Genomic DNA, 26,938 nt, shown 5'->3' on the forward strand with positions numbered 1-26,938 from the left:
GTTGACGAACCCATATCCTATGGTCCAGACAAAAATCATGCAGAAATCACAGAGAGTTCCTCAGACTTCCCTCTTCAGGGAAAGATTAGGACCCATATGTTTGAATCTCTCCCTCCTGGCAACTACACTTCTCCCTTCTGTAATTTAAAACTACAGTTTCCCACGTAATAAATAATATAATTCACCTGCAGAGGGGATGGATTCTCTCACACAAGGACAAATGACTCGCTGTCCACCAAACCTCATTTGCAGGTGGCTCTGTGATAAAATGTATTTTTCCTAGTCCATATGTGTGTGCAAAAACACCCTTGCTCTTCAGAGAGCATAGAGAACAATCTATTTCCTTTTGCCATCATGTGTAGCAAGCACAGATCAATTCTCTCTCCAGTGGATAGATCATGCTACCTCGCCAAAGGAGTGACTCTACGTCAGGAAATTCCTTCAGTTACTCACCTAAATAACTTGTTGGGAGTGCAGGTATGGTTTGCCAAAGGCATGTCCATTCCACCTCTGCTTCAAATCCCACGGCTGTCCACATACTCATGCACCCAGGGGTTAGGCCCTCTCTCCCCACACTGGTATGACAGGTGCTAAAAAAGCCCTGTTATCCTAGTCTCTCGATATAAGACTGGAGGGGGTTTTGAGGGGGTTTGCTGGAGCAAAGCAGGATACTGTGAAAGTTCATGGGGGAAGGGTCAGCAATAAATTCAGCAAGAAATTGCCTGTAAATCTGCAAGGAGGAAGATGTCACATAAGGTGGCTCAATCTATCCCCATGGACAGACATTGATCCCAAAAGCTACCGATACAAGGTGGCTTCAGAGGAAAGGAAGAATAATGCTGCTCAGTTTCCTCTTCCTTCCTGCATGTGCTTAATGGACACTTTGGGCCAATAACCGCAAACTTTTTCATCCACTCCACACCCAAAAGTTTGACAACATGATCTCATATCAGGATAAATATACCACACACCAGGGGTTGATCATGTAATCTGCTGACACCTCTTGCAAAGTGCTGATTATCTTGAACTCCCATGGAAGAAGGGCAAATGGGCAATGATTATTGAGAGTGCTCCACACCTAGCAGGGTCAGACAGGTCTGACCATTATTTGTTACACTATTATGTCTATTTTAATCCTCCATTTTTCAAAGGTTTTATCATCTTTTAGTGAGTTATTTGCAAAATAAAACTACAATGGTATTTTACTGTCAAATATTTATGTTACAATAGGTGATACTGCCTGGGAATTTATGTTCAACATTTTATTATGAAAAAAGATTTACAAGACCTCTACACACAGAAAATGTATTTTTGTATGGAATTTAAAGGGGGAAACCCAATGACAACAGCTACTTGTTTTAGTTTTAAGCATTCTCCTTACTCTATCACTGAACCATTGTGTTAGAGCCTAGAAACCACAAACTGCTAGTTTCTTTCCATTTTTCAAGCGGAGTAAAAGGCAAATACTAAACCAATAGCGTAAAGTCTAGTAGTGCCCCAAGACTGTGTGGGTGGACCCCTTTATACCTAGATGGAGCTCCACGGAAGTTAGAAGCAGCGCAGGGCTCTGCCATGCACAGCAGCTTGCCAGGTATGGGCCGGTTTCTCATTTACCCCAAAACCACTTTCCATCATTATAGCAGTGCCAAGGGGCTTTATAAAGTGGGTGTGAATGTCATTCTATATTGTGACGGTACCTCCCATAAGGCTCTATTGAAATATGCTTAGAATGTGTTTTATGCTACGTATGCCATGCAACATATCTTCGTAAAGTTTAGGATTAATACATTCAGTAGATCATATTTGCATGCATGTATCATTTTTGTATTCGATGTTATGAATGTTGGCTGTGTATCAGCTTGATTTCTAAATAACCGTAGCAGAGCATTTGGTCAGTTCCTGGAGAAAGGAATGTTGAAATTAAGTCCCTAATCAAGAAACACTTAAAGGATAATGGATCTTGGAATGCTCCAATCCACATAAAGAAGTCTACTTGAGGATGGGTTATGTTTGCACTGTAATGCCATCAAGCAATGCAAACATAACTACACTAAAAGCAGAAACAACGAATCTGAACAGTCCATTTAAATCCTTTATTTCTACTTTCTACTTCTCCAAATGTGGACTGTAAATAGAATAAAAAAGGGATGGGAACAAGATAATCAAATTTATCCCCATATGTCAAAGGGTCGTCATAACTATGACTCTGACCCAGCTATGACCATGGCACAAGGTTGTAGTATATATTTATTTTATCATATACTTAAGACTTTTCTATCAGCTGACATGTTCTAAAGATACTGTAAGGCCTGGACACTACAGTGATTGCAAGGCCATCTAAAAAACTATTAGCATGGGATCCAAAGAGCCAAGAGAAGTACAGCTCTGATTACAAGACACAAATGCAAGCAGGCTTAATCTGTGATATCCAAAGAGAAGAATTTAGATTATTAAAATCCTGACAAACAAAAGGACTGGAGATTTTTTTTTTTCCCCTTTTTGGACGAGAATTCTAACATGGTGGCCTGCTATTTCCATTTACACCATGAAAGAGGTTCACTTCCTGCCAAAAGAATGTTAGTCATCTGCGGGTCAGCAATGATGCATAGCTTAAGCTACAAAAAGCATCCGTTCTCCAACCTTTAAGCAGCAGTAATGTACAACAACACTTTGCCAATCACATGGGAGTATTCAAAACACTAGTTTTATGGTAAGCATGTACTCCCTGTTCACTCTTGTACAGGGAATATTAATTATGCAAAAGCAAAGCTATCCATCATTTAAATCCTTGATTTAACATCTAGGTTGTTTGCTAAAGATATGACTAAAACCGTTTGTAGACTCTCAAGAACAAAACTAGAGAAACTAGCATTAGTTGAATTTGAAGACAACTGTATCTTAGAGTCATGAGTGTCTTCTACATCTATGATTACTTTCAGGCCTTCCAACTGGGAAGTACTGATTATTATTTTAATTTTGTCTTGCATGCTTGGAGTCTAGTTCAGATTCATTAACAATGAGACTACATAGCAAGGCCAAAAGACAGATACAGCTTTAGGAATAGCAGATTTTAATCATAGTTGTTTGTGAAACAATAGCAGAGATTACAGCTCTCTCCCTTCAGGTTTATTTGTCCAATAGAAAACAGTTCGTTATAACATCTGCAAGATTATTCATAAACTTCCTTTTCCCATATACTCTCAGCAAAAAATAAGTACATAATTTTACCACCTATCTGGTCACGTATTGTAGCTGGCAAGGTAATGAAACAAATAGGATAGCTGAAAATATAAAAAGGACATGAAAATATTTATAACAGACAAGGCCATTTCAGTAGCATTTAAAAAACAGGAGCAATTTAACACCCTTTGATAGAGATGAAACATCTGTGGCACTTCCAACATGAGGCGGCATTCAAAACATTTAGAGCACCAGAGGAAGAGCAGTCAAATCATACAACTAGGTCCAACTTGAAAGTCTTAGGAACTGAAAGCCCTTCCTAATCCCTGCAAATGTCTGGCCTCGATCCTTCAGTCTGATATAAACTGAAGGCCCCAAGTCAATGCAGATTTCCCACTAACTTCAGTGGACTCCGTACAAGGCTAAGGGCCTGCCCACACACTTTGGTTTACAGGACTGGGACCCAAGAGGACAAGAGGCCATCATACACAGGATGCCAAAAGCTCTAAGCCGTTTATCATACCAAATTATTGGCTGTATATTCCCATATATCATTATGTCTAATGATGGCACATCAGTTGCATATACTCTCATGTATGCATAGTTCTTTCCCCTGGAACCTTACACACAGTTTACATATCCGTAGCTTTCTACCATCACCAAAATCATGAGAAAAGTCCACTTTTTTAGAAATATCTGACTAATTAAATTACTATAGTTTTTGATCCTGAACTATTCATGTACAGTTCAGCAATAGCAACTACTAGACAGAACTCTCTCCGCTCACCTACCTCACATCTGCAACATTGAAACTCTACTGACTACAACTGACTTACTTCTGCAGTATACTGGTGTGGGACAGCAATATCAGGTCCTACAACTTCAGGTGCTCAAATACAGGCCTGGAGATGGGGTGAACCAAGTAGGCTTTGTGTTCTCTTTGTGCTTCTCAAATCCTGGAGCTATCCAGGAGCTAATTTAACTCCCAGTACAATTCAGAGCACCTTAAAAGCTATTCTGCATTATGCCAGCTGGTCACCGCCCCCAAGAGACCATAACCCCAGTTAAAGATCAGATGGCATGCAGCAGTGCTCCAACACATCCTCTCTCACCTCCCCTCAATACCAGGGCAGGTTATATCAGTTTTAGACCACCAAGGAATTCCTCCATGTGGGAAGCCTTAGCTGTCTGCTGAATTGGTGGAAAGGGGCCGTGTGTGTCTGGACAACAGCAAACTCCTAACCAGAAAGAGACTATTCTCAGGTAAGAGTTCTGGGGGACTTCATGCATTTCATTTATATGAGCTTCTCATCGACCACGGACATTATGAGGCACTGTACCACAATTGCAGTATGCCACTAAGAACCTGAGCATCCAAGTTCCACAAACTCTTCTATTGAATGGTTCCAAAGAGAACTTGTTTAACAGAAACTGGAACAGTAATGCACGTGACAACTTAAACTTTTATTTTAAAATGTAACATACTGCAAAGGTTTGAAACGAGCATCTTCTATTACACTTGGTTGGCAAATGTTTAAGATCATGAGAACATTACACATGGTTTATGTAAGTGACTGTAGAAGCAAATGTGGTAGCCATTATGTGAGCAGCAATATCCCATCCATAGCTGTGAACATTGCAGCTAATTAATCTACGGTGGTATTACACAGGAAGGGAATTTTGGCCATGATAGCACAGACCATAATCCCCTTGTCTTTTACTCAGTGTCAGGATTATCTGCAACTCCCTTGAAACAGCAGCCAGAAGGGATCTTATTTTAACATTCTGTCTAAAGGACAACATCTCCATTGGCACAACATTCTGTCAATGCCATGCTAAAGCATCATTAAAGGACATGAACCTATAAGATCATTTGAATCAGATACAGACACTATTTACAAAAAGCATCAGATATGCACCAGCATATTTTTTTAAAGAGGGTTTTCATTCCCTTCTATAGAGTTAAAATGATTTTCTTTTTCCAATAAGCCTGTTCTTAATTATCATTCACGCAATCAAAGCTTGGTTCTCTTTTTAAATAGCTTCAAGCTGCCAAAATCCTAATTCAGTATTTGCAGAAAATAAAAACATCTAGCTTAAGAACATGTGCAAACAAAATATACTTGTTTTGAAATAAATGTCACTAAATCAAATGTATATAAAACCACAATTGTTTTACTTCTGCATTCCAGTACCATTCTTCCCAGACCAACCCAACATATCATTAACTGAGGCACTGATGAATGAGGAACATTAGGTGGAAGGTGCCTGATGATGCAATAAGAATTCATCCTTTAAAAAAAAAAAAAAGTATGGGTACTTCTTTTAGTAAATGAAACTGTTTCCTTATCTGGAACACTATTAACATGCTACCAAAATTAAAGCTGCGTGTCACAATATTTGAGGTATAAATGATCTTTCCTATTAGTCTTCCTTTCCCAATATACTCAAACCGTCACATGGGAGGGAGGAGGTTATGACATCAGAAAGTGGCAAGCGTGTGTTAAGTCTGCAATCTTCATGTGAAAGATGAAACAGAAATGCATAACGGGGTAAGAAGCTATATTCACCACAAGTTATATTTTGATACACACACAAAAGACTGCCTGAAATAATGTTTCATACATTTCTAGCCAGACATTTATTATGTTTATTAATATAACCAGTCAACAGATGGGGTAAGGAAACCTAGTTTTCCATATTCATCTGAGAATCAATGATGTCACTTTGATTGTAGCCTCTGATTACGTATCATCTATGTTAAACAGGGTCCAATCCAACACTCACTGAAGTTAATGGAAAGACACACACAGACTTAAATGGACTTTGAATCAGGCCCTCAATAAGTGCAAGTGAAAGATACATGTATACAACACCAATAGAAAAAGCACAATCTTATACTCCATTACTAAAATAACTGATTAAAAAAAATTTACTTTTGTAATTCACAAGAAATGTATTACTAGAGCACTTCCCTGTTTCTTTTTTGTGATTACCATGCTGACTGCATGACAGGCTACATATACAAGGTTCTGGAATAACTTGGAATATAAAGTTCTGGAATACATGTTAATTTGGGACAAGTCTCCACAGGATTCAAAGCCTTCTTGAACCTCAAGCATTATCAAATGATCACTGTATATGCTTCCCTAATACAGCATACTGCATACAAAAAAGCAGGGGCCAGGGAAGAGGGGCGGAGAGAGAAATGAAGCGTTAGTGCCAAGCAGATACAGGCAGATCTTAATCCCTCTTTCTGAAATGACAAGTACTAAGAATCCATGAAAAAGGAGGATTCCTGGGGAAAATAAGGAACTGAAGGCTAAATGTATGTAAACATCCTGTATGAGGTTAAAGCAAACTATCTGAGGCCACACAGCAAAAAGCAGCCAGTAGTTCACTGTATTTCTTAAAAAATAAAGGATGGATATCACACTGTTCTCAGTGCTAGAGGGAGATGGAGAGCCAAAAGAGCCCCTGCAGGACTTATCCCACTCAGGGTTTTGGCTGGGTGGCAGCGGGTGGCGCTGAGATCAGGAGATACTATCCTGTGACCATCTCAAGACGTTAATCTTCAAAGTGACAAGTATATTCCTCTTTCTCATGCTCACACCAAGGAATTCATTATTCTGTTGCTGTTATTTTTAAAGATGATGTCTAATTTGAAAAGTGCTAGACAGCTGGTGAATCACACTAGGTTAGACAGCAAAGTGTGAGGCTTGGATAAAAGAGGCTGGCGGAGGGAGGGGGGGGGGGAATCATGCCATTCTAAGGAGTGAGAGAGTGAGTTACCCAGGTGGCACATATGAGAGTGGATTAGCACAAGGGCAGCCTGAGATGCTGCCAGTATAAGAGGATGCATCATCCAGGTGCAGAGGGTGCCAATCTAAATGTCAGTGATATGAATGCAGGGAAAAGGGGTTGGATTACTCAGGAGGCTGAGACAGGCACTACCAGGCAAGAGGAGAGGTGAGGCAGGTGCAGATCATGCAAAATGATGTAGATACTGCCAATGTGAGGACAGGAGGTGGTGACAATCCAGTAGTTGAGAAGCCGGATTAGACCAGGGACTGGTACAGGGAGTGCCAGTTGGTACAAGGATTGGTAGTGTGAATTGGTGCAGATGTTTATGGTCACTGGGGAGCTGCAAGTTTTGCTAAGAGCTCCTGGCTCTACACTAAGGCCCAGTGGGATCTCCCTCCCTACAATGGAATAGCCGAAGCTGTGAGAGTTCCCATTCACTGGTTTATGCAATGACTCCAGGGCAGAGGCAGCCTGCAGGGAAGAGAAGCAGATCAGGCAGCTTGGATCCACTTGGTGCCATCCCAGACTAGAAAACTGGCTGGCTCCTGCACAGTTGCTCCTGCAATATCATTATTCCAGCATGACTGACCTGACTAATTAAGGAGCTAGCCAGGGCTCTTTAAGTAGAAAAGAGAGTGTTTTCCCCAAGAATAAATTGCTCTAATCCTTAACACTAGATACCCTGCCATGCTTACTCATTAACTGGACATGCTCTGGTGACAACTGAAATTACCTGATTTCTGCTGAATGGTAGAGATCTCTGCAACCTTGAAAGGAAAGAGTCTGAAACAGGATTCCCAGCCACACTGTTTGGGATTTCTTTTTTTAAATCCTTTTACTACGCACACACACACTGCTCACTACCATTCCATTTTTTGCAACCCCTAAAAAACATGGCACACTAGAACATGAGAACTGTGCCAGGGAACTGCAATCCTTTTAAAACCCCCAGATCAACCGAGTTTTAGCTCTGTAAAAGCCATGACATGCTGGGATTACTGCAATGTAGCAATTAATTATTGCAATCACTTGTGTGTTAGGAACGACTACCAATGTGCTACCAAATCACTGCAATTAATTATTGTAACCAATGCACCGAAATTAATGCACTGCTATCAGAGTAAAGAATGGGGCAAAGGCACCTGATGAATCTCTTAAAACTAATTTAGCTACGATTAGCACTGCTATTTTTTATCTTATTTTTTATTTCTCGCACTTCTACGGACAGCGAAACCCGAATACACTGCATGGTATTTCCCCCCTTACATGTTCGCTGCGTACCTGAAATGCAGACGATGAAATTGGCTTGCAGAAGAAAAAGCACCTCCCAAACAATTTCCATCCTCCGAGTCTCATGCCAAGTGCATCCCTCGGCGAAAAGAAATAAAGATCAATATCGCAGTTTGAACGATCCCAGCAAATCTCCTTTCGGACTGGCAGACTGTATTCCCCAGATCTGCTGACAACACATGTCCAAGCTCTCTCTCTGCACGGCTCAAGCGAGATCCCTTCCCTTCTTTCACCCTCCAAAAGAGACCAAGAAGGCGGCAACCACCAACCCTGGGGTCTTCCTCCAGAAGTGAGACAAAAATCCACCAGCTCTCCCAACAAGACATAGACAACAAACGCCAGCTGATCCGGTCCGGAGAGTCTCTATTCCAGGGCAGCCAGCTGCAAGTTACCCCCGAACTCTGCACGACTCACCGGGGCACTGCCACAAAGCCCCATGCCGGGGGAGGAGGGTGGGTTTCCTCTCCTGCTTCTACAAAGTGATCGGAAGGTGATTAATACACGTTGCTACCGATGAGACCCCCATGCGTGTTATTTCACGTACATAACACGAACTAGAAAACACAGTATCACAACCCAGTTCTCCTTCCAAAAACGCTTTGGCTCCTGTAATTCCCCTTCGAGCAAACGAGATTTTCCGCAATGCAACTGCAGGGGTCGTTCTTCCCACGTCTACGGATTTCCCCTCGCCTTGTATCCAAGTTAGAGGGGAAATCACGTAGGGGGGAGAAAAAAAGAGTGGTGGGGTTCGCCTCCGATCTCTGATTTGCACTGACCAGTTTGTTCGGGTTAATGAAACCTCCAAAGCACCAAACGAAGAAACAACATACCTTGGTGGGGTTTCAATTTATTTTCAATACATATGCGCGCCCCAAACGAAAACCTGCTCTTTAGGTCTCAGTGGTGAAGCGCAAGCAGCGGTGGGGTGCAGCTGCGTGCAGCGACCTGGCCGGTTAATAGGGTGCCAAGGTGCAAAGCGAAATATGCGACTGTATTTTAAAACTTACTTTAAAAAAAAAACAAGTTTGCACAGGTTAGGGTGCGGATATGTGACAAGAGGATACAGCCAAGAGTTAGCAAAAAAGTAGTTGCATTGCAGTGGGTCTCTAATTGCTTCCCTGAACCCACATTCCTTCTAGGCAATTGATCCTCCCCCTCCCTTATACAAATACACACACTATTTTAGTGCAACCTTTTACTTACCCCGCAAAAACGTCCGTCTTTTTCCCCCACCTCAGCTCACGGGGGATTGGCACTCCTGCCTGCAGTCCCCAAAAGAGGTCAAGCTCCAAGCACCTTGCTGCAGCCACCCACACCCCTGGGGAGAATTTACAGCACAATCACGCTGCTCTTAGGGTTGGGACACCTTCCCACGGAGGGGAATCTTTTGCTGTGGGCTCCAGGATGCTCTCAGCAGAGCTCACAGGAGCTTGGCGAGGCAGCGCGCGCGCACAGGCGCGAGCTGGCGGGTGAGGCAGGCAGCGTTCCCCGGGGTAGGCGGCGCGCGAGAAAGCAGCCGCAGCTGCAGAGGGAGCCGCGTCGGGTTAGCAGCTGGGGCTGGAATAGCTCCGCGGCCTTTTTGGGGGGGGGTGAGGAAGAAAAGCGGTAGGAGATTATCACTGCTGCCACCTCGGCTTTTTGTACGGCACAGTCCAAACCCTTCTTCCCACTTTATTTTAAAATATGTACTAGCTGATGTTGCAAAATAAATAACTACACGAATAATAGTGTCACCGTGCTTTATTGGGGAGGGGCAAGGCGGGAAATGGAGGCAGTGTTAAAGATCAGGGGGGAGAGGATGGACGACAATTTAATATAGATTCCGGGAGACTGGGGATGGGTGAGGCGGTGTTTGGGTTATATATGAAGCGGCAAACGAAGGGCAGGTGCGCAGGAGTGATAGTGCATGAGGCTTCCGCCTACCTTTGATGTACGCATGATGGATTGATCATAGGATGAGGGAAGGAAGTGGGCTTTAGGTGATAAACAGAAAATCCCAGCTCAGGGCAGGTGCGCAGAGGTGATATTGCAAAAGCTCGAGCTGGGGATGCTTATATAGAGATAATAGAAAGGGGGAAAGAGAAGGGGCGGACAGCTTTGAGTTAGAAATCCTAAATTGGGGCAGGTGTGCAGAGGTGATATTGCAAATATTTCGGCCGAGGCGCCATGCATAATAGATGGAGCATAGGGTGGGGGTTATAAATAGAGCTCCAAGCGCAGAGCCTAGCTGTAAAACGGATCTTTGCTCGCGTAGCAGACTGAGCATGGCTAGATCCCAGACTGGGGTAGGGTGGTGTCTTTAGGCCAGACTGAGAGCTTCCAAAGCTCAGGTAGGCTGCGGAGGTTTCTTGCATAGGCGGTTAATCAGCCAAGACTGATCAATTCGGAGTCCCCTTGTTTGCGTTCAATAGTGATATAGCTGGTTTACTGCGTGCAGGTATCTGGATTCGTTGTTTTAAAAGAAATAGAAGGGACGAATCGGAAACATTAGAATGAATTAATCTGGTGTCTAATTTTATAGTTCACATTCATTTTGCTAGTTCTTGTGAGTCTAATTGCTCCTAAGATGATAGCAACTTGGCTGACGTTAAAACTGAGCCTTACATAAACCAACAAATTAGTTGCCAACACCTGTCCTTTGAAAACTGCTCTGTGTGGCTGCATAGGGACCCCTCTCTCTCATGTCATTAGAGTCATGAGTTGGTTTAAAGGAATTCTAATCGTTTTGCAATGGATTTTCACTAAATAGTGCAGCTGTGTAAAAGGGGGCCATTTTCTCTTTAAGGTGATTGACAAACACTGGATATAGGTTGACTATATAACTTAATTCCTGGTGATTTTTTAATAAAATATTTTTGTCACTTTGAAAATTTCTAGGATTTGGTGAAGTGAGGCATCATCCGTGAAGACACACATAATTTGTGTCATTATGTCTTCATGTGTTAAGAGGTTTGTAATACCCACAAACATGGGGAAAAAAATTGGTCTGCATTCTTTCTAGAGTAAGAAAAATTATTCTGTATCTGTATCATGCCTTTTTAAAGAAGGCAGGAGCCGTTGAAGTTCATCCTTCTGGCATTACTTTGCTGAAGACACACCAGGAAAAAGTAAGAATTAAGGGGTTTTGAACCTGAGTTTACAAAATACTTTGTGTTTGTTCTGTCTTCAGAACACCAGAAAATGTTGCATCCTATTTAAAGTTTTGGTTTTACTGCCAAGAAAAATCACTTAAAGTTGAACTGTAATGGGAAAGTATCATCCTCTGTCTATTTTGCTATGCTGGTCATGTTTATGAATGTCTTAGGAGAAACTCAGCAAACATTCCCCCTTTCCTCTGCTATGAACCTTTGTTCAGAGGTGTTTCCACAGTCCTCTAATATGAAGGTTCATTCAGAACAATGTTTATCTTCTTTAGATTTGGCTCTTGACCTCCTTTTGGGCTTTCCTTGCTCATTTCTTACAATGTCATCCAGATTCAGAACAAAATAATTGCTTGGAATGTGCCTCAGTGTTCAAAGCCAGAGTTTTTTTAATAAGTCACCGCTTGTTGTGTATGAAGATCCACAAGGATTACGAGTTGACTTATCAGAAGACCCTTAAACAGGACATTAACTTGCATCAGACTTACATAGCCAGTTTCTTGGCTTGGTTAGGCACCTAGACTCCCTGCCACCTCAACCCAAGGCCCCTTTTAAACATGGGGAACTGAAGCTAAGTGACTTGCCCAAAGTTATACAAGAAGCCCATAACACAGTAGGGAGTTGAACCCAGATCTTCTATTTCTTAGGCTTGTGCCCTAACCACTGCACCATCCTTTCTCTCTACTGTCAGTCATTAACTCCCCTCAAAAACAAGGCACTGGGTACTTCTATTCACCTATCAAACTCTGCCTTTAGGTTTTTGAGATTACAAGAGTAACAACAACACTTCTGTGGATATTTCTCCCCAGGGGTTGATTCTTACTAGGGGCTATATTCAGTACATTGAGCTGCTCCCAAAACAGTTTAGGGTGTTTTCAGGCACAAATAAAACTAAGAAATCTCTGTTGAAATCTTCCATGTGATGTGAGACTAGGCTCCCTGAAGCCCATCTTGTGTTTAAGGCTTTGAACGTGGTAGGGCTGGATTCAGTTCCTGCCTCTACCATGCACTTCCTGTGGGAGTTTGGATGAGTCTTTTAATCTTTCTATGCCTCAGCTTCCCAGCTGTCAAATGGGAATGTTAACACTTCTCTCTCTCATAAGGGTCCAGGGAGGATGGAGTCCCACGTTTGTGAAGTCACCATATATTGTAACGATTGGTGCCATGTTTGTAGATAGCCTTAGTAGTGAACATCTCTAGCTGTATCTCCTTGACTGGCTGCTCCAGTTATCTCAAATTTTTGGTTTACTGCCTTTTTTTTGTTTATGGTGGTGTTACTCCAGCAGGGCCTCAAACCTCTAACCAGCTTTGGGGCCCCACAGTACTAGTCACTAAATCAACAAGAATCTCCCTGCCCAGAAGAACTAAACAATCTAAAAGAAGGACAAACACAGAGGGTATACAATAAACAAGAAAATAGTCAAACAAAAAGATTTTCTAAGTTGTCATTTCTCCTCAGTCCCTCTCCTTTCCCCAAAAAATCTTCTCTCATATTTCCCTCTGACTAGCTTCCGCAGAAAATCTCCATCACTGCCCTTTGTGACTCAGTTAGGCAGCAGTGACACCTTCTGTCATGGGATTCTATTCATGTGAGTTGCTATAATTGGACTACCAAGTGGTTATAATGTATTTTCCAAGGCACATTGGAATACAAATATTAAAGACCTGAGCCCGCTCCTCATGCTCATGCAAAATATCCATCAGGGAATTTTTCCTGAGTAAGAACATCAGGATCAGACTAATTGTTTGTCAGGAGAAACTGCCTGAACTTTATTTATCCCCTTCGCTCAATAATTGAGCCATAATTTTGTCTTGTTGTTTGGCTGACCAGCTAAGAAAGGTTGTAGGGAAATAGGGGGACATAGAATTTCATGCTAGCAGGGAAGCAGGACTTGCAGAAGAACCAGAAATGTTTAAAATTATGCAATGGATGATGGACATGCACACTGGGACAGGGATTGTAACTTATGATATGTTAATAGACTGCTTGGGTCTCAGCCTAACTTGTGGCCTTTTGGTACACGTTATTTAATAATCATTCATCACCTCCTGAACTGTAAACTATGGATGGAGGTAGCTGATATTTTTTAAAAATTAAACTTTTAGGGGAAAAATCTATGAAAATTTGAAACCATTTTCTGGCCAACTCTAGGGAACCGTATGCATGTACATCCATCAAGGGTGGATTTTCTAGTTAGGCAAATACAATTTTACTAATTATAGTGTCTTTCATGTAATCTGCATTGCTGAGTTAAATGGGGCTACAGAGGCAAGTAAAAATAATTGCAGAGAAAGAGACATGAAGAGGAATACACAAGCTTGACAAGAGATTTTCAGTTGAAGAGCTGATGAGACAGAGAGGCAGGCACATACAACTGTGGTTGACAGGTGGCACTGTCCTCTGTCAGAAACAGCATACCAGATTACATGGATCAATGTTCCTCTGATGCACAGGGGCAATTTCTCTAGTTCTGCAATAGATAGACTTGTATAGCAGGATATTGAGGAAAATGGAGAGTTGCCTCTTCTGTGATTTCAAGGAAGGACAAAAGAAATGGGATACGTTGTCATTTTATCTAGACAGACATTTCAGGCCACAATCTGCCCTTATTTACCCTACTGCAACTCTGCTGACTGCTACTAGCCTTAAAGGCTGGTTTTGAAGTCATTTCCGCCATATTGGCTCCTGACATAAGTGGCACAGCTCCACTGGAGTTTGGTTCTGTAATGCTGAATTGCTATAAATATGGGTCTAATCCAAATCCCACTGAAATCAGTGGGCATCTTTCTGCTGACTTCAGTGAGATTTGGATCAGGCTCTAACTGCAGAACTGATCACAATATTTTTGATCTAAAAGAAAACAGATCAATACAGTACAGCATATTTAGGTTAGGAGGAAAGAGTGCTAGGAGAAGAAGATAGCTTTCTTGTGTACTATTGTTTAGTTTTAAGTTGAAAATAGATTAAAACGTTGGCTGCAGTATCAATGTTTTCTTGAATGAGGTTCCATCCAAAATGCCTGCTATAACTCACTAAAATGGATGATTTAGTTATTAAAATTCCATCATATTTGTGTGGTTGTCTAGACTTGAGGAAACTAAGACCTAATTATGCCAGTCTTTCAATCCAATTGAAGTCACATGTCTAGAGACAGAGGTGAGTATTCAGTGTTTTTAGGAGCGGTCCCAAGTATCTTTATATATTTTTAAATATGAGGATTTCACTACTGAGACACCAAGGTTTTGATTTTCACAGGAGTCTAAGGGTATCCAGATCCCATTGATGGGAATTAGGCACCTAACTCCCTTAGGCCACATCTACATGTAAGGTTTTGTTGCTTTAATTGTGCCAATACAGTTAAAGTGGCAAAATCCCCATAGTGCTTATGTGTGGTTATACCAGTATAGTTTATTCTAGTTCAGCAAAGCATAGTAGACTATACTGGCATACAATGATTTAGACTAAAATAACTGCACTTACACTATATAGTATATATTATATTCACTATATCGTGTATATATTGCTACTACCATAAAGTCTTATCTTTTCTGATAATAACTTAAATATTTGTAAATAGTGCCATACTCTCACTAAGGAAACTGAAAAAAAAATCAACATAATTGTCATTTTAAAAAAAGCAACTTCTAAGAAGCCATCAATAGAAAGTATGTTAAGGCAATTCTCTTCCTCTCTTGGTGGTCTTTATCAAAACTGAGATGGAATGTATATTTTACTGGTAAATCAATTTATTTGCAAGTTAAAACATTGCTTGAATTAAGGGAACAAGTAAGCTGATTGACTTAGCAGTTGTCAATCAATGTTTTTTTTGTTTTCCCTGTTATAGTCTGCAAGTTATCATAAAGGCATATTGTCAGGCCAATTTACTCTTTCATGTCTGAAGACCAATAAATGGTGTTAAGACATCAAATATGTATGTGAAATAACATTCCTTTAATTCAAAAAGACAGAATGTCTTTTAGTGTCATTTAGATTTTTCAGAAGTAAGATATTAGAGAATCCAAATGTTTTTAAAGCATTTCATTGTCCTGCAGTCCCTATGTGACTTGGATGGGAATTTTGGCTGCTTACAGACTGTGGGAGGAGGCCTTACTGAATAGGACATATGGAGAAGAAAACTGGTTTGCAGTTAGTATCAGTGTCCAGATAAATTTGAATTTACATCTCTGTGAGACAGGAAACGTATCCAACAATTTTCCTGTAAAAAGAAAAATTGAAATATTATGGCCTGAGTCGAAGTGTGCTTTGGGTAAGGCGAGGAGATACAAAGAGGGCTTTAAGAAATTTTCCACTCCTGTGATCCAGAGTCCAGACCAAGCTGATCCTCTTGAGCAATTTAGAGCAACCTGAGGGCTGCTCTAAGTTACACCAGCTGCCAATGACCAGAAGGAGACATTCCAGCTACCAGAGATAGATGGGGCACACTGGTGCCTCTTCCATGCCTTCTTTCCTCTCGTCACACACTGGCACCAGCTATGGGGAGTGGGATTGTCTAGGAGATGCCTCAGCACTTCTGACCCACCCAAGTTCCTCCCAGAGCCACTTTTGCCACATTCACAGCAACTTTGCGCAGGAAGAGAGGCATGAAGCTGTCCTATTGCATCCCAGGATCTGGCAAATTTCCAAAGTTACTCACCGTAGCTGCAAGAAACTGCTTTTACTCAAAACAGAATTTGCTGCTCTTGGTTTTTTTTCTGTCTCCATCCTTTCCCCGTCCAAGATGAGATTAATTAAAGATCAAAAGCAATAGACTATTTTGAGTGTGATGATTTCTTAACGTCTCATATTAAAAGCAGAGGAGATCATGCTGCTAATCTTGAAAATGGTTCTGATGGGGATCTAATTGATTCCTTATTACAGTTTGACTGTCAATCATCACCTGGTGACTATTTAACATAGCTTCCTATGGCAGTTAGGAATTGCTATATCAGATTAATATTATTCTATTATGCATATGTGATTATTAGGGACTATATACTAAATTTCAGATAAGGGTGGGAATTGTGATTGATACTTCTCTGCCATGTAATCCCATGCTCCAGGGGAGAAGTCATATATCCAGAAGCGGGTTCCTTCCCCCTGTATGCTGGCTAAGGTGTACTGTCTGTGCATTGGGTGGGTGAGGAGTGGACTCCAGGTCTGTCTATTCCTGACACCTGCATGCCCATGTATGTAGGGAGAGTAACTGCTCCAGCCGTTGCCATTGCCCGTTCTCTGCTGGGACGTGCCAGATATCTGGCCAATCTAAGAGAAAGAGATGCTCATGCCTGCCAACTTTCCTATGTGCATGAGAAAGGCAAAGGACAATTTTTTTACTGCTTTCTATTTCTATTTTCTTAGGATGATAAAGACAACATAAAATTGATTTGATAATATGAATGTGAAACATTCTCTTATCTTCTCTAGGGAATTTATTGCCATTTTTCTGAAATGATTAATAGAATTTTAAAAAGGAAATTGAGTTGCTGAGTAGCATCATTCTTGTCTGTCTTCAGATAAATAAATAAATATATATATATATTTATTTATTTTACATTTGCACTCAAGACTTTCTTTAACCATGGTGACTTGTGCAGACAGATCCTTTGCTCGTATAGTTATTTAGGCAAAGTCAGCCCATAGAAGCCGAATCTGAACCTAGCTGCGATTAAGAAGTTTGTTCTCAGCATTCAGAAATTCTTTCTACTCTTCTCATACAAGAAGTCCATAAAGCGCTGATCAGGGGCTGAACCTGCTACCATTGAAGTCACCCCCGATCCAGCAGAGCATTTATACACCTCTTGAACTTCAAGGATGTGTACTTCCATTAAAGTCAGTGGAATTATTCATGTACTTAATATTGTGTGGGCTCAGGAAATGACCTGCAGTGTCATATCTTGTACCACTCACAGCATAGAGGCAACATGGTTGGTTGTGGCTCTTGGAGTAGTTGCAGACCCATCTTCCTTTCCCCAGCTAAACCCCAACTCAACCTTACAATTACAAAGCAGCACAGAATCTCCTCTCCCACTCAACAGCTGAGAGAAGATTCCTCTCCTCCTTTCTCCTACATGTGTCTCAAGCACTGAGTTACTTAAAGTGGAAGTTTGGGTGTTAAATGGGCCCTGGCCCTTTTTCCCCTTAGATTCCCCTGCAAAATGGGGATAATACTTAGCTGACTGCTTCTCATTGGGGACAGAAGACTAAATCAGCAAATGTTTGCAAAGTTCTCTGAAGACATGAAGTACTACTTAACTGCTAAGAATTGCTGCTGCTGAAAAAAAAGAAATTTGTGCCAGACAGCCAGTCTGTGTTATCAGCAGAATTACAGGACCAGTGAAACTTAAATGTATTTTTCTAGAAAAAGTGTGGGAGTTGGTATCTAGCACAATTATAAGTGTGAGAACAAAACCTTCCGGCAGAAAATTCAGCTCTATTATTACTTTTAGAAATCTTTATAAACGTCATTTAGTGTTGGTGTCAAATACCTTGAAGGAATCAAGACTTAGCTCTTCTCTGCACGTTGTACCTCTTAAAAGAGAGAAGGTTTGAACAGCCGTAACCCTAGAATGTTGTTAACAATACCTGGAACCAAAGGGAGTTGTAAGATGGAAGCTTTGATAACCAAGACATAAAGATGTCATTGTCAACTATCGCAGAATGTACACAGTTGTTATAAGTGTCACATAAACCTATAGCTAAGTGATGGGTCACAACTTTCTGTAGTTTCCAAGTACTCCTGTTGATGAATGTTTTAACTCCTTCATGAATTGATCATAATTTATATCACTTGCCTCAACGCTTGCTTTTTCCCATGTATCTAGCATGACTGACAAAAAAACACATTTAATGTCATTCCATCACACATAGGGTCTAAAAATTCAGCCATGCAGTGCGGAGACAAATGCAACTAAATGTGTTTGGAAAAACTGCACAATCCATTTATAATTTTCATCGATCATTTTAACAGCTGTGAAATCTTCTCCATTTAATATATAAATAAATGGTGTGCTAAACTATTTGTTGAGAATTCACTGAGATCCAAGAACTAAATTCTGCCCCTCTTTAGGCCCTGATTCACGGAAGAGTGCTCTTAGGCAGGTGCTTACATCCATCCCTGTTTAGCCCATCACCAAAGCACGTCCTTAGGTCCCACTGGAGACAAATCTAAGCTTGTGTGTCTGTGCTCTGCTGAATCAAAGCTGTGCTCTGTTTGCCACACTGTTAAAATCAATGAGTTTGCATGGAATGTATGTCAGAGTAGGATTTGACAGCTTAGGGCCTGATCCTGAAAACTCTTATAGATGTGCTTAACTATTACTCAGAGTAGTCCTGTTGAAATCAGTGGGGTTACTTGTAATAGCAAAGTTAAGCATGTACACAAATGTTTGCCAGATCAGGGCCTTATTTTTTTTTAAATACAGTCTTAATCTTGTAGCATGATTTGTGCGAGCTCTTTCTCTCCCCTGCTCTTATCGCCCCTTGTTAGTATCCACAAGATCAGGGGTGGCCAACTTGAGCCTGAGAAGGAGCCAGAATTTACCAATGTACATTGTCAAAGAGCCACAGTAATATGTCAGCAGTCGCCCCTCAAGTCCCCCCCGCACTGCCAGTGCCTTCTGCCCACCAGCAGTCTCACTGATCAGCACCTCCTCCCTCTATCCCCACACCTCCTAATCAACTGTTTTGTGGTCTGTAGGAGGTTCTGGGGAGGGAAGGGGGAGGAATGAGGGCACAGTAGGCTCAGGGGAGAGGTTGGAAAGGGATGGAGTGGGGGCAGGGCCTGTGGCAGAGTCGGGGTTGAGCAGTGAGCAGCCCCTGGCACACTGGAAAGTTGGCTCCTGTAGCTCCAGCCCTGGATTCGGTGCCTATACAAGGAGCGATGTATTAGCTTCTGAAGAGCCACATGTGGCTCCAGAGCCACAGGTTGGCCACCCCTGCACAAGATCATTAAAAAGCCCAATGGAAGCAAGAGTAGGTCAAAAGAAAACATACTGGGGTAAACATTTTCAAGTGGGTTGAGATTTTCCTTCCCCCTTTGGTGTGGGTGTAATATTTATCTGCAACTTGGTTACACGTAAGTATCTATATATGGAACAGAAATTTGTTAATAGAGGGCTCCTCAATCTAGTAAACAAAAGATATGACAAGACCCAATGACTGGAAGTTGAAACGAGGCAAATTCAGACTAGAAATAAAGAACAGTGTTTTAAGTAAGGATAATTAACCACTGGAACAACTTACTAAGGGCTGTGGTGATTCAACATTGTTTGATATTTTAAAATAAAGATTGGATTTTTTTTTCTGAATGATGAACTCTAATTCAACTGCAGCTATTGTACTTGAAGTAAGAATGTATTCAGGGATGTGCTGTGTGCCTGCATTGGGCAGGAGTCAGACTAGATGATCGCAGTGGTCCTTTCTTGGCTTTGAATTTGTGACAGTAATAATGACTCTGATTACCTAATTTGTGCCTGCAGTTAGAGAGTTAATTTACTTGCAGTGGAACCTAGGAGCCTCAATCATGGACCTGCACCCTGTTGTGCTAGGGGCTGTCCAAATAGGAAGAAAAATGTTTCCAAGCTCAAAGAGTTGTTAATCTGAATTAAGCATGTACCCAACTAATCAGTTTACTGAAGTCAAGGGGACTAATCATGTGGTTTAAACGGGACACATATTTAAGTACCTTGCTGAATTGAGGCCTAACTATTTTCTTGTGTGTAGTGACTGCTTTATCATTCTGGCTCAATCTAAATTTGCCACCAAAATCCCCACAGATATTATACCTTCTTATCTCAAGATTTGATATGCTGCCTTCTCCATTAAAAATAAAAAAGGGGTTTATGTTTCAGACCAAATCCTGATGACTTTAAATGTAACTATTCATGGAAAGCAAATGGACTATTTATAAAAGCCTCTGGCAAGCAGGATGTTTGCCCAATGCAAGAGAACATTTTGCAGGATATGTTTTGAGTAATGAGTACTAACCGTGATAAGAAATATTGTATGCAAATTCATTCCCCCCCACACACACTAAAGAAAGTAAGAGCTGCATTTATTCTATTTAATGATATGCAATATATATTTTTTTCAAAAATACAGGAAGAAAAAAATCACTTTGGGTTTTAGGAATACGAAAAATGAGATGCAGAATAGAAATTTAGTAATCCCCAGTAAAACCAATTTTAAAAATAATTAGCTATTGCATAGTACCAGGAGCTACATTAAATCTTCAGCATGGTATTAGCAAGTATCTGATAGTCTACAGAGACAGGGCCAGATTCTGCTGTCAGTTACACTAGTGTAAATCCAGAATAATATCACTGAACATCAATGAAGTTACATCAGATGAAGCCCACCTTTTTCAGGTGAGTAACAACTCACCTACTATCTCACAGCAGAAAAAATGAGAAGTGTGTGGACTTCAGAAAAAAGGCCCCTATCCAGCACCATTTGAATTCAATGAGTCTTGCCATTTACTTAAATAGACATTGGATTAGGAACTAAACTTGGTCCTGAGCTGGTGTAAATTGGCATAACACCATTATCCTTCATTGGTCAAGTTCTTAATCAGTTGCAGTGTAGCTCTGATGTTGATTTAAACCAGCTGAGGGCAGGACCATTATAGGAGGAAATTTTGCGTCTTTTCCCCTACCCCCATATTTCTCTGTAGCTCCTTTTTCCTTCTCTATATTCCTCTTCCTATCCCCAATCAGTTAGTGTATTATGTAAATCAACAATATTTTCTTACAAGCCTTTTTTTGAACAGATTGGGCAGCTCTTACTTCATTATGGCAAATTTGGAACTAGCTTCTCCAGTGCCCTGTACCTCATTTAGTCATGCACAGCTGTGCAAAGTAGATATAAAATGTCACCATTCCAATATAGAAGTATTTTTCACTCACTTTGTACTAAAGGCTTGTCTACACCTGGAGTTATTCTGGAATTGCTATAGCTATTCTTTGAAAGTGGGTTAACGTAAACAGGAACAATGCATTCTTGTTCTAGAATAAAAGCGTCCACACATGGAGTTTATCAGGAATGCCTATTGTGCTTCTATTTTACACCCCACTTTCATCCAAATTAACTTTCAAGTGTAGACAAGCTGTACATTTGCACTGGTGTAAGTCACTGGATAAGTGCAGCAGGCCAGATAATCTCACTCCATGGCTGTGCCTTCACAAGGGGAAAAAGATGTGTTCTTAACTCAAGTTAACTTAAACAAGGTAAAATCCAAGGGAAGACAAGGCAGTTTGTAGTTTTTACATCAGTTAGCAGGTCAGGCTGAAGTCTAAGGAGTTAGGGTATGTCTACACTTGCAGAGTTTTTGGGCTGTAACTTTCACCGGTAATAGGGGACCGGAGAAAGCAAAGTGCTGGTTTGTGTTCTCACTTAATTCCTCAGGTGTCAGAGTGTTTACATTAGCAGCACTTCCATCGCATATGAGAGCAGCGCTCTAGGGCAACCATCCCACAGTGCAGCTCTCTCCAGTTTGAAGATGAGTTTTGTGAGAAGGAATTGGGGGGAGAGGTGATCACGGGGCATCCTGGGTCTCTGCACAGCCTCCTCTTCCCGAACACTGATAAGCTCCAATAACTCAGCATTGCTCCAAGCAGGGGATCCTTTGCTCCCTGGAGCAGGCATTCTCACCTGGCCAGATAAGTGAGTAGTTGCCAAGAAAACAGGAAGAGGATATCAAAGTTCCTGGGGCTTTACAGGGAAAGGGATGGATGTCTGTTTATCCAGCAGCAGAGCTGCTGGCAAGAGTGGTCACCTAGGCACTGTGGGATATCCTCTGTAGGCTAAAAGCTGTGTAAACAGGACTAGTAGATGTTGTATGCCTCTCATGGAGGTAATTTTCTTTTTGTGGTGAAACGTCTGAGTTTCAGTGCAAAAAGTCATTGGCAAGTGTAGACGCTCCCATGGTTTTTGTGCAAAAAAAGGACTTTTTCCGCTTTAAATGGCAATTGTTGATATGCCCTTAAACTTGATCTGCTAATAAGTGAGAAAACTAGAAACTGCCTTGTCTTTTCTTGGATTTTACCTTGTGTTAGTTAACTTAAGAACACACCTTTTTTCCTAGTGAAGATGCACTCAAAGTATACCAAGGTGAGAACATAAACATACATTTAAGCAACAAGGTTTTATAGTCTTTCATTATATGAATGTCATGGGTACTTATAATAAAGTTATTTATACATAACTCTCTGTAACAGTGCTGTATAATGCATAAAGAAATCTAATTAACCATGGTGAGTCTCGCAACACTTTTGTGCCTCTGCTGATGGACAGCATATGATGAATTATTACACCTGCTATTTGCACTATATAGAGATTAATTGACATTTTAGACTGATGCGACCATGATTGTTTTACTGATTAAATTTAAAATAAAGTAAAATACATAGCAAATAGAATTAGATCTAATTGAATAATGTAATACTAGCCTCAATCCATTTCTCCCCAATCTAGGTTGTAATAAGTTCTGTAATACTAATTATTAATGACTTGCAATTTTAGACTAGATTTCAACAATTTAGTCAGGCTACACACCAGTCTGTAATTTTTGAATGATCTTTTAATTTATTTGGATTACAGATTTTAATATAGGGTGACTTTTCCTTCCCCCTAAAATTAATGCTTTGATTAAGTTCTGGAAAGCCATGGCTCGTGCAATCCTTGTTCAGGCAAAACTCCCATTAGAAATGTTGCCTGAATGAAGACTGCCATGGAACTTCACTGGCGCTACTCATCTCAAAAAGGTGGGCTAGATATGATGTAACTCCATTCATGTTCAGTAGATTTACACTGGCATTTACTGAGAGTGGAAGCTGGCCCTATCTATGTAAACCTGTATTAACAGGTGTCTGACATACAATACTGAAAGTTTAATGTACCTCTATGCAGCAGCTAATTATTCTTAAAATTGGTTTCATCTGGGATTACTAAATTACTGCCTTGCACTTCTTTTTGTTTTTTTGGTATTCCTGAAAGCCAAACTGATAATGAGTATTTACAAATACTTTTTTGTGTGTGTTTGGGAAAAAGTGGGATGTTAATGCATATCATTTGAACAGAATAAAAGTATCTCTTAATTTCTTTATTGTATGAAAAAAAATTAGTTTGCCTGTTCAGTCGAACCTGAAAGGAGATCACCAATTCCTTTACCAAAACCAGTCTGCATAACTTTGTTGCTTTCCACTACCATCTTTTCACCTTGTTCTGCCCATCGTGAATTCAGAGGCTGACACACTTATTTATTTTTTGTCTTCAAACAATGTCCACAGAAACATCTTTCCCTCATCCATGGGTCTTCTGGAATCCATGCTGTGACTCAGACTCTCCCTTCTCTATAATGGTACTCCGTCACTTCCTGATTCATAACTCAGTCATTTTCTGAACAGCTGCAAGGTTCAGTCTTTATCTTCCAATGATTTTCATTTTCCATTGCATTTCATTCAAGCCATTATCACTGTCATAATCCTGTGTTTGCATATACTTTGTGCTTCTCTGTTTTTTCCCATGTGTCTCTTGTTTGTATTTACTATAGTCCCTTTAGGAATTTCCTCTGACAAACCATGTTGTTGTTGTCTGGAAATTTTTTCCTTCTCCTGAGACTATTCAGGAAACTACTTAAGTATGTGCATATATCCCTCCCGCTATGCAGGATGGTACTTAAGGACATATTTAACTTTAAGCATGTGGTCAAGTCCCATGGACTTCAGTGGAATTCAAGCATATGCTTCAGTACTAGCCTGAATATTCATGCTTTCCTGAACTGGGTCCTCCTTTCTTTTGTGCCTTTTTTTTCTTTTAAAGCCTTGCTGCATCACAGCTGAATATTACTTTGTGCTCTGCTGTCCAATTTATTTATTACAGATACTTTCCTTGGCTTATGTATGGCACCTCTTGTCACGGTCGGCTCCAGGCCACAGCGTGCCAAGCTCATGCTTGGGGCGGCATGCCACAGCGGGTGCTCTGCTGGTTGCTGGGAGGGCGGCAGGCGGCTCCGGTGGACCTCCCACAGGTGTGCCTGAGAGGGTCCGGTGGTCTCGCGGCTCTGGTGGAGCATCCGCAGGCACGCCTGCGGGAGGTCCACCGGAGCCGCGGGACCGGCGAGCGGCAGAGCGCCCCCCGCGGTGTGCCGCCGTGCTTGGGGTGGCAAAATTGCTAGAGCCGGCCCTGCCTCTTATTCTATCACCTCATCTCCATTAGTTTAAAATTCCCCTCCCCTACTCTTCATTTTATCTCTTTTCAGCTATCGAGTTTTGTTGACTCTTTTATTTGGACGTAACCAGTCCCACTTGTATAAACCCAATTTATTCCAAAAAGAGACTTAGTGTACCATAAAACTAACAGGAATATTGCTCTCAAGGTGCTCAATAAGCTGACACAGCACACAGGTTATGTTTTTATGGCAATATCACTTCATGAAATAATATACTCTGCACTGCTTGCAAATCACACAATAGTTATCCATTTGAGGCTCTTAATCACAAGGCAAGTCACTTTATCGATAAACAAGCAAAAAACAACAACAACAACTTGAAGAGCAGAAAAAGATAAATTTATAAAGACATCCAGTAGTTAGTCTTCTGAAAGTTCTCTGCATAGCGCTATCCCAAGTTGAAATCAACAGTTCAGACCCAGAAAACAAAATAGACTTGACCAAGAAGTCTAGGTTGCATCTATTTGCTTAGTCATTTTCCCTGTGTGCAAAGCCTTATTACATAGTCTCACCAGTTAATTCTCCTCTGAGATCTGGCAGCATGCTGTGCAGTGTTTTGGTAGTTTAAAATTGGAGTCAGACATTATTGCATTGAAATCATAATATTCCAGGGGTAGGCACCGTAAAATTTGAACTGAGCTGTAATAACAAAAATTGGCAAGGAAAAGGACAAACATGACGCTAAGAAGAGGAATAGCATGTTCCTAGTCAAGTCGTGCACATTAACAGCACTGCAGTAAGTTACAACACTAACTATATTTAGCCTGTTCAAAAAGCGCACACACACACAAACCACAGCCAGTAGTGGATTTAGTATCCATAATGGAAACAATTTTTTTCAATAACATTCATGCATCCAAATCCTTTCCTTCTGACTCAGCAGTCCTATCTTCATTCTGTACTCTTGGAATGAAATGTCTAGCAAATGCAGTGGCTCAGTAAACCTAGGAGTCATCCTCCTAGATTATTCTTACTTTTGATGGAAAAAGAGAACTGTTGGCACATTTTCTTTGCTGAATTTGTATTTAAAGAGTTGAACCAAATAGAGCAACTCTTTCTGACTATGCCAGGACTTATGACCACTGGCATAAAAATCTGTGACAGCAGTCCTTGATTGACAGGTTAAGTAGTTTACCTGGAAATGGACAAGTTATGGTGATAGACCTCTTTCTTGGACAAACAAACTCTACAATTAAAAGACTTGATTCTCAGACAAAATTCTCATTAGCATCAGCAAGAATTGACTCCAATAGTACCGTTGTCTATAATCACGAATATTATCACATTTCATGTTCTTTGCCTTGCTAGGAATGGTGGGCTTGACCCTGTACTGTTTGCAAAGCCCAAGCTCCCATCAATTTCAAGGGGAGTTTTGCATGCATAAAAATGCCAGATGGGGACCTATGTCCTGATTCTGGACTTCTTGGTCCGCAATGTCTTTCCATCTTAGACTTCTGTGCTGGCAAAATGATGGATATTCCTTAAATTATTTCAGGTTTACTTGGAAAGTTACTCCACTGGAGTTTGGCCCTGTCACAGAAGACTTGACAATGTTGAGAAGTGGTTTAATGAGTTGGACAATGTCTGCTACGTGCTATGACCCAGATCTGTAAAAGTACCTGATGCTTAACTTCTCTTGATTTCAAAGGGAGTTAGGCACCTAAATACCTTATGAGGATCTAGGCCCATGTGACTACTAAACTCATTTCCACTTTTGACCTGTGAGCTGAACCCAGATTTCCAGAAATAAAAGTATATTGCACAAGAACAATGGACCATCTTTCTGTTGCAAAATAGAGTGTTATAATCAAAAACACTTAAAGCTTCTTGGAAATAGTGATCCACTGTTTCCCCATCTACTGAAACTCTAGGAGAGAAATACAAAGGCCAATATTTGTGCAGATGGCAGAAGACCCCTAAGGCAAGATTTTCAGCTCTGTCCTTCAGTTTTGTGCAGTAATTAACTGATTCAGCAAATGAAGACACCCATGGAAGTCTGTATAGCCTAATAATTAGAATAGGGCCTGAGAAGTGGGAGATCTGGGTTGTATTTTCCCACTCTGCCACTGACTCATTCTGTGAGCTGGGGCAAGTCACTTAACCTCCTTGTGCCTAGGTTTACTCTGATATAAAATGAGGAGAATACTTACCCAGCTTTATAAAGCACTTTAAGATCCTTGGCCAGAAGGAGCTGTATCAGTAGTTGTATCAGCCCCATTATTATACACTGTTGTTGTTATAACTCACTTTCCACATACAAATACAAGACTTGGGCACACAAAAATGGGTGTACAAAAG

At 40.9% G+C, this 26,938-nt stretch overlaps 1 protein-coding gene across 2 annotated transcripts in view; it reads right to left on the reverse strand.

Moving 5' to 3' along the window:
* Positions 1-9,748, reverse strand: part of CA10 (carbonic anhydrase 10) — a 316,228-nt gene extending 306,480 nt beyond the window's left edge. Inside the window, exons 1-2 of one of the 2 annotated variants that reach the window (XM_030534700.1) lie at positions 9,608-9,748; positions 8,266-8,746 (exon numbers count right to left, since the gene is read on the reverse strand). In XM_030534700.1, the coding sequence (XP_030390560.1) occupies positions 8,266-8,326 (61 nt within the window). In that variant the 5' untranslated portion in view covers positions 8,327-8,746; positions 9,608-9,748. Of the gene's footprint in view, positions 1-8,265; positions 8,747-9,477 lie in introns of both variants that reach the window. The other variant, XM_030534698.1, reaches the window with a different exon arrangement.
* Between the last annotated feature and the right edge of the window lie 17,190 nt (positions 9,749-26,938).

Source organism: Gopherus evgoodei, chromosome 15, assembly GCF_007399415.2.
Source record: "Gopherus evgoodei ecotype Sinaloan lineage chromosome 15, rGopEvg1_v1.p, whole genome shotgun sequence".
NCBI classification, from domain to species: Eukaryota; Metazoa; Chordata; order Testudines; family Testudinidae; genus Gopherus; species Gopherus evgoodei.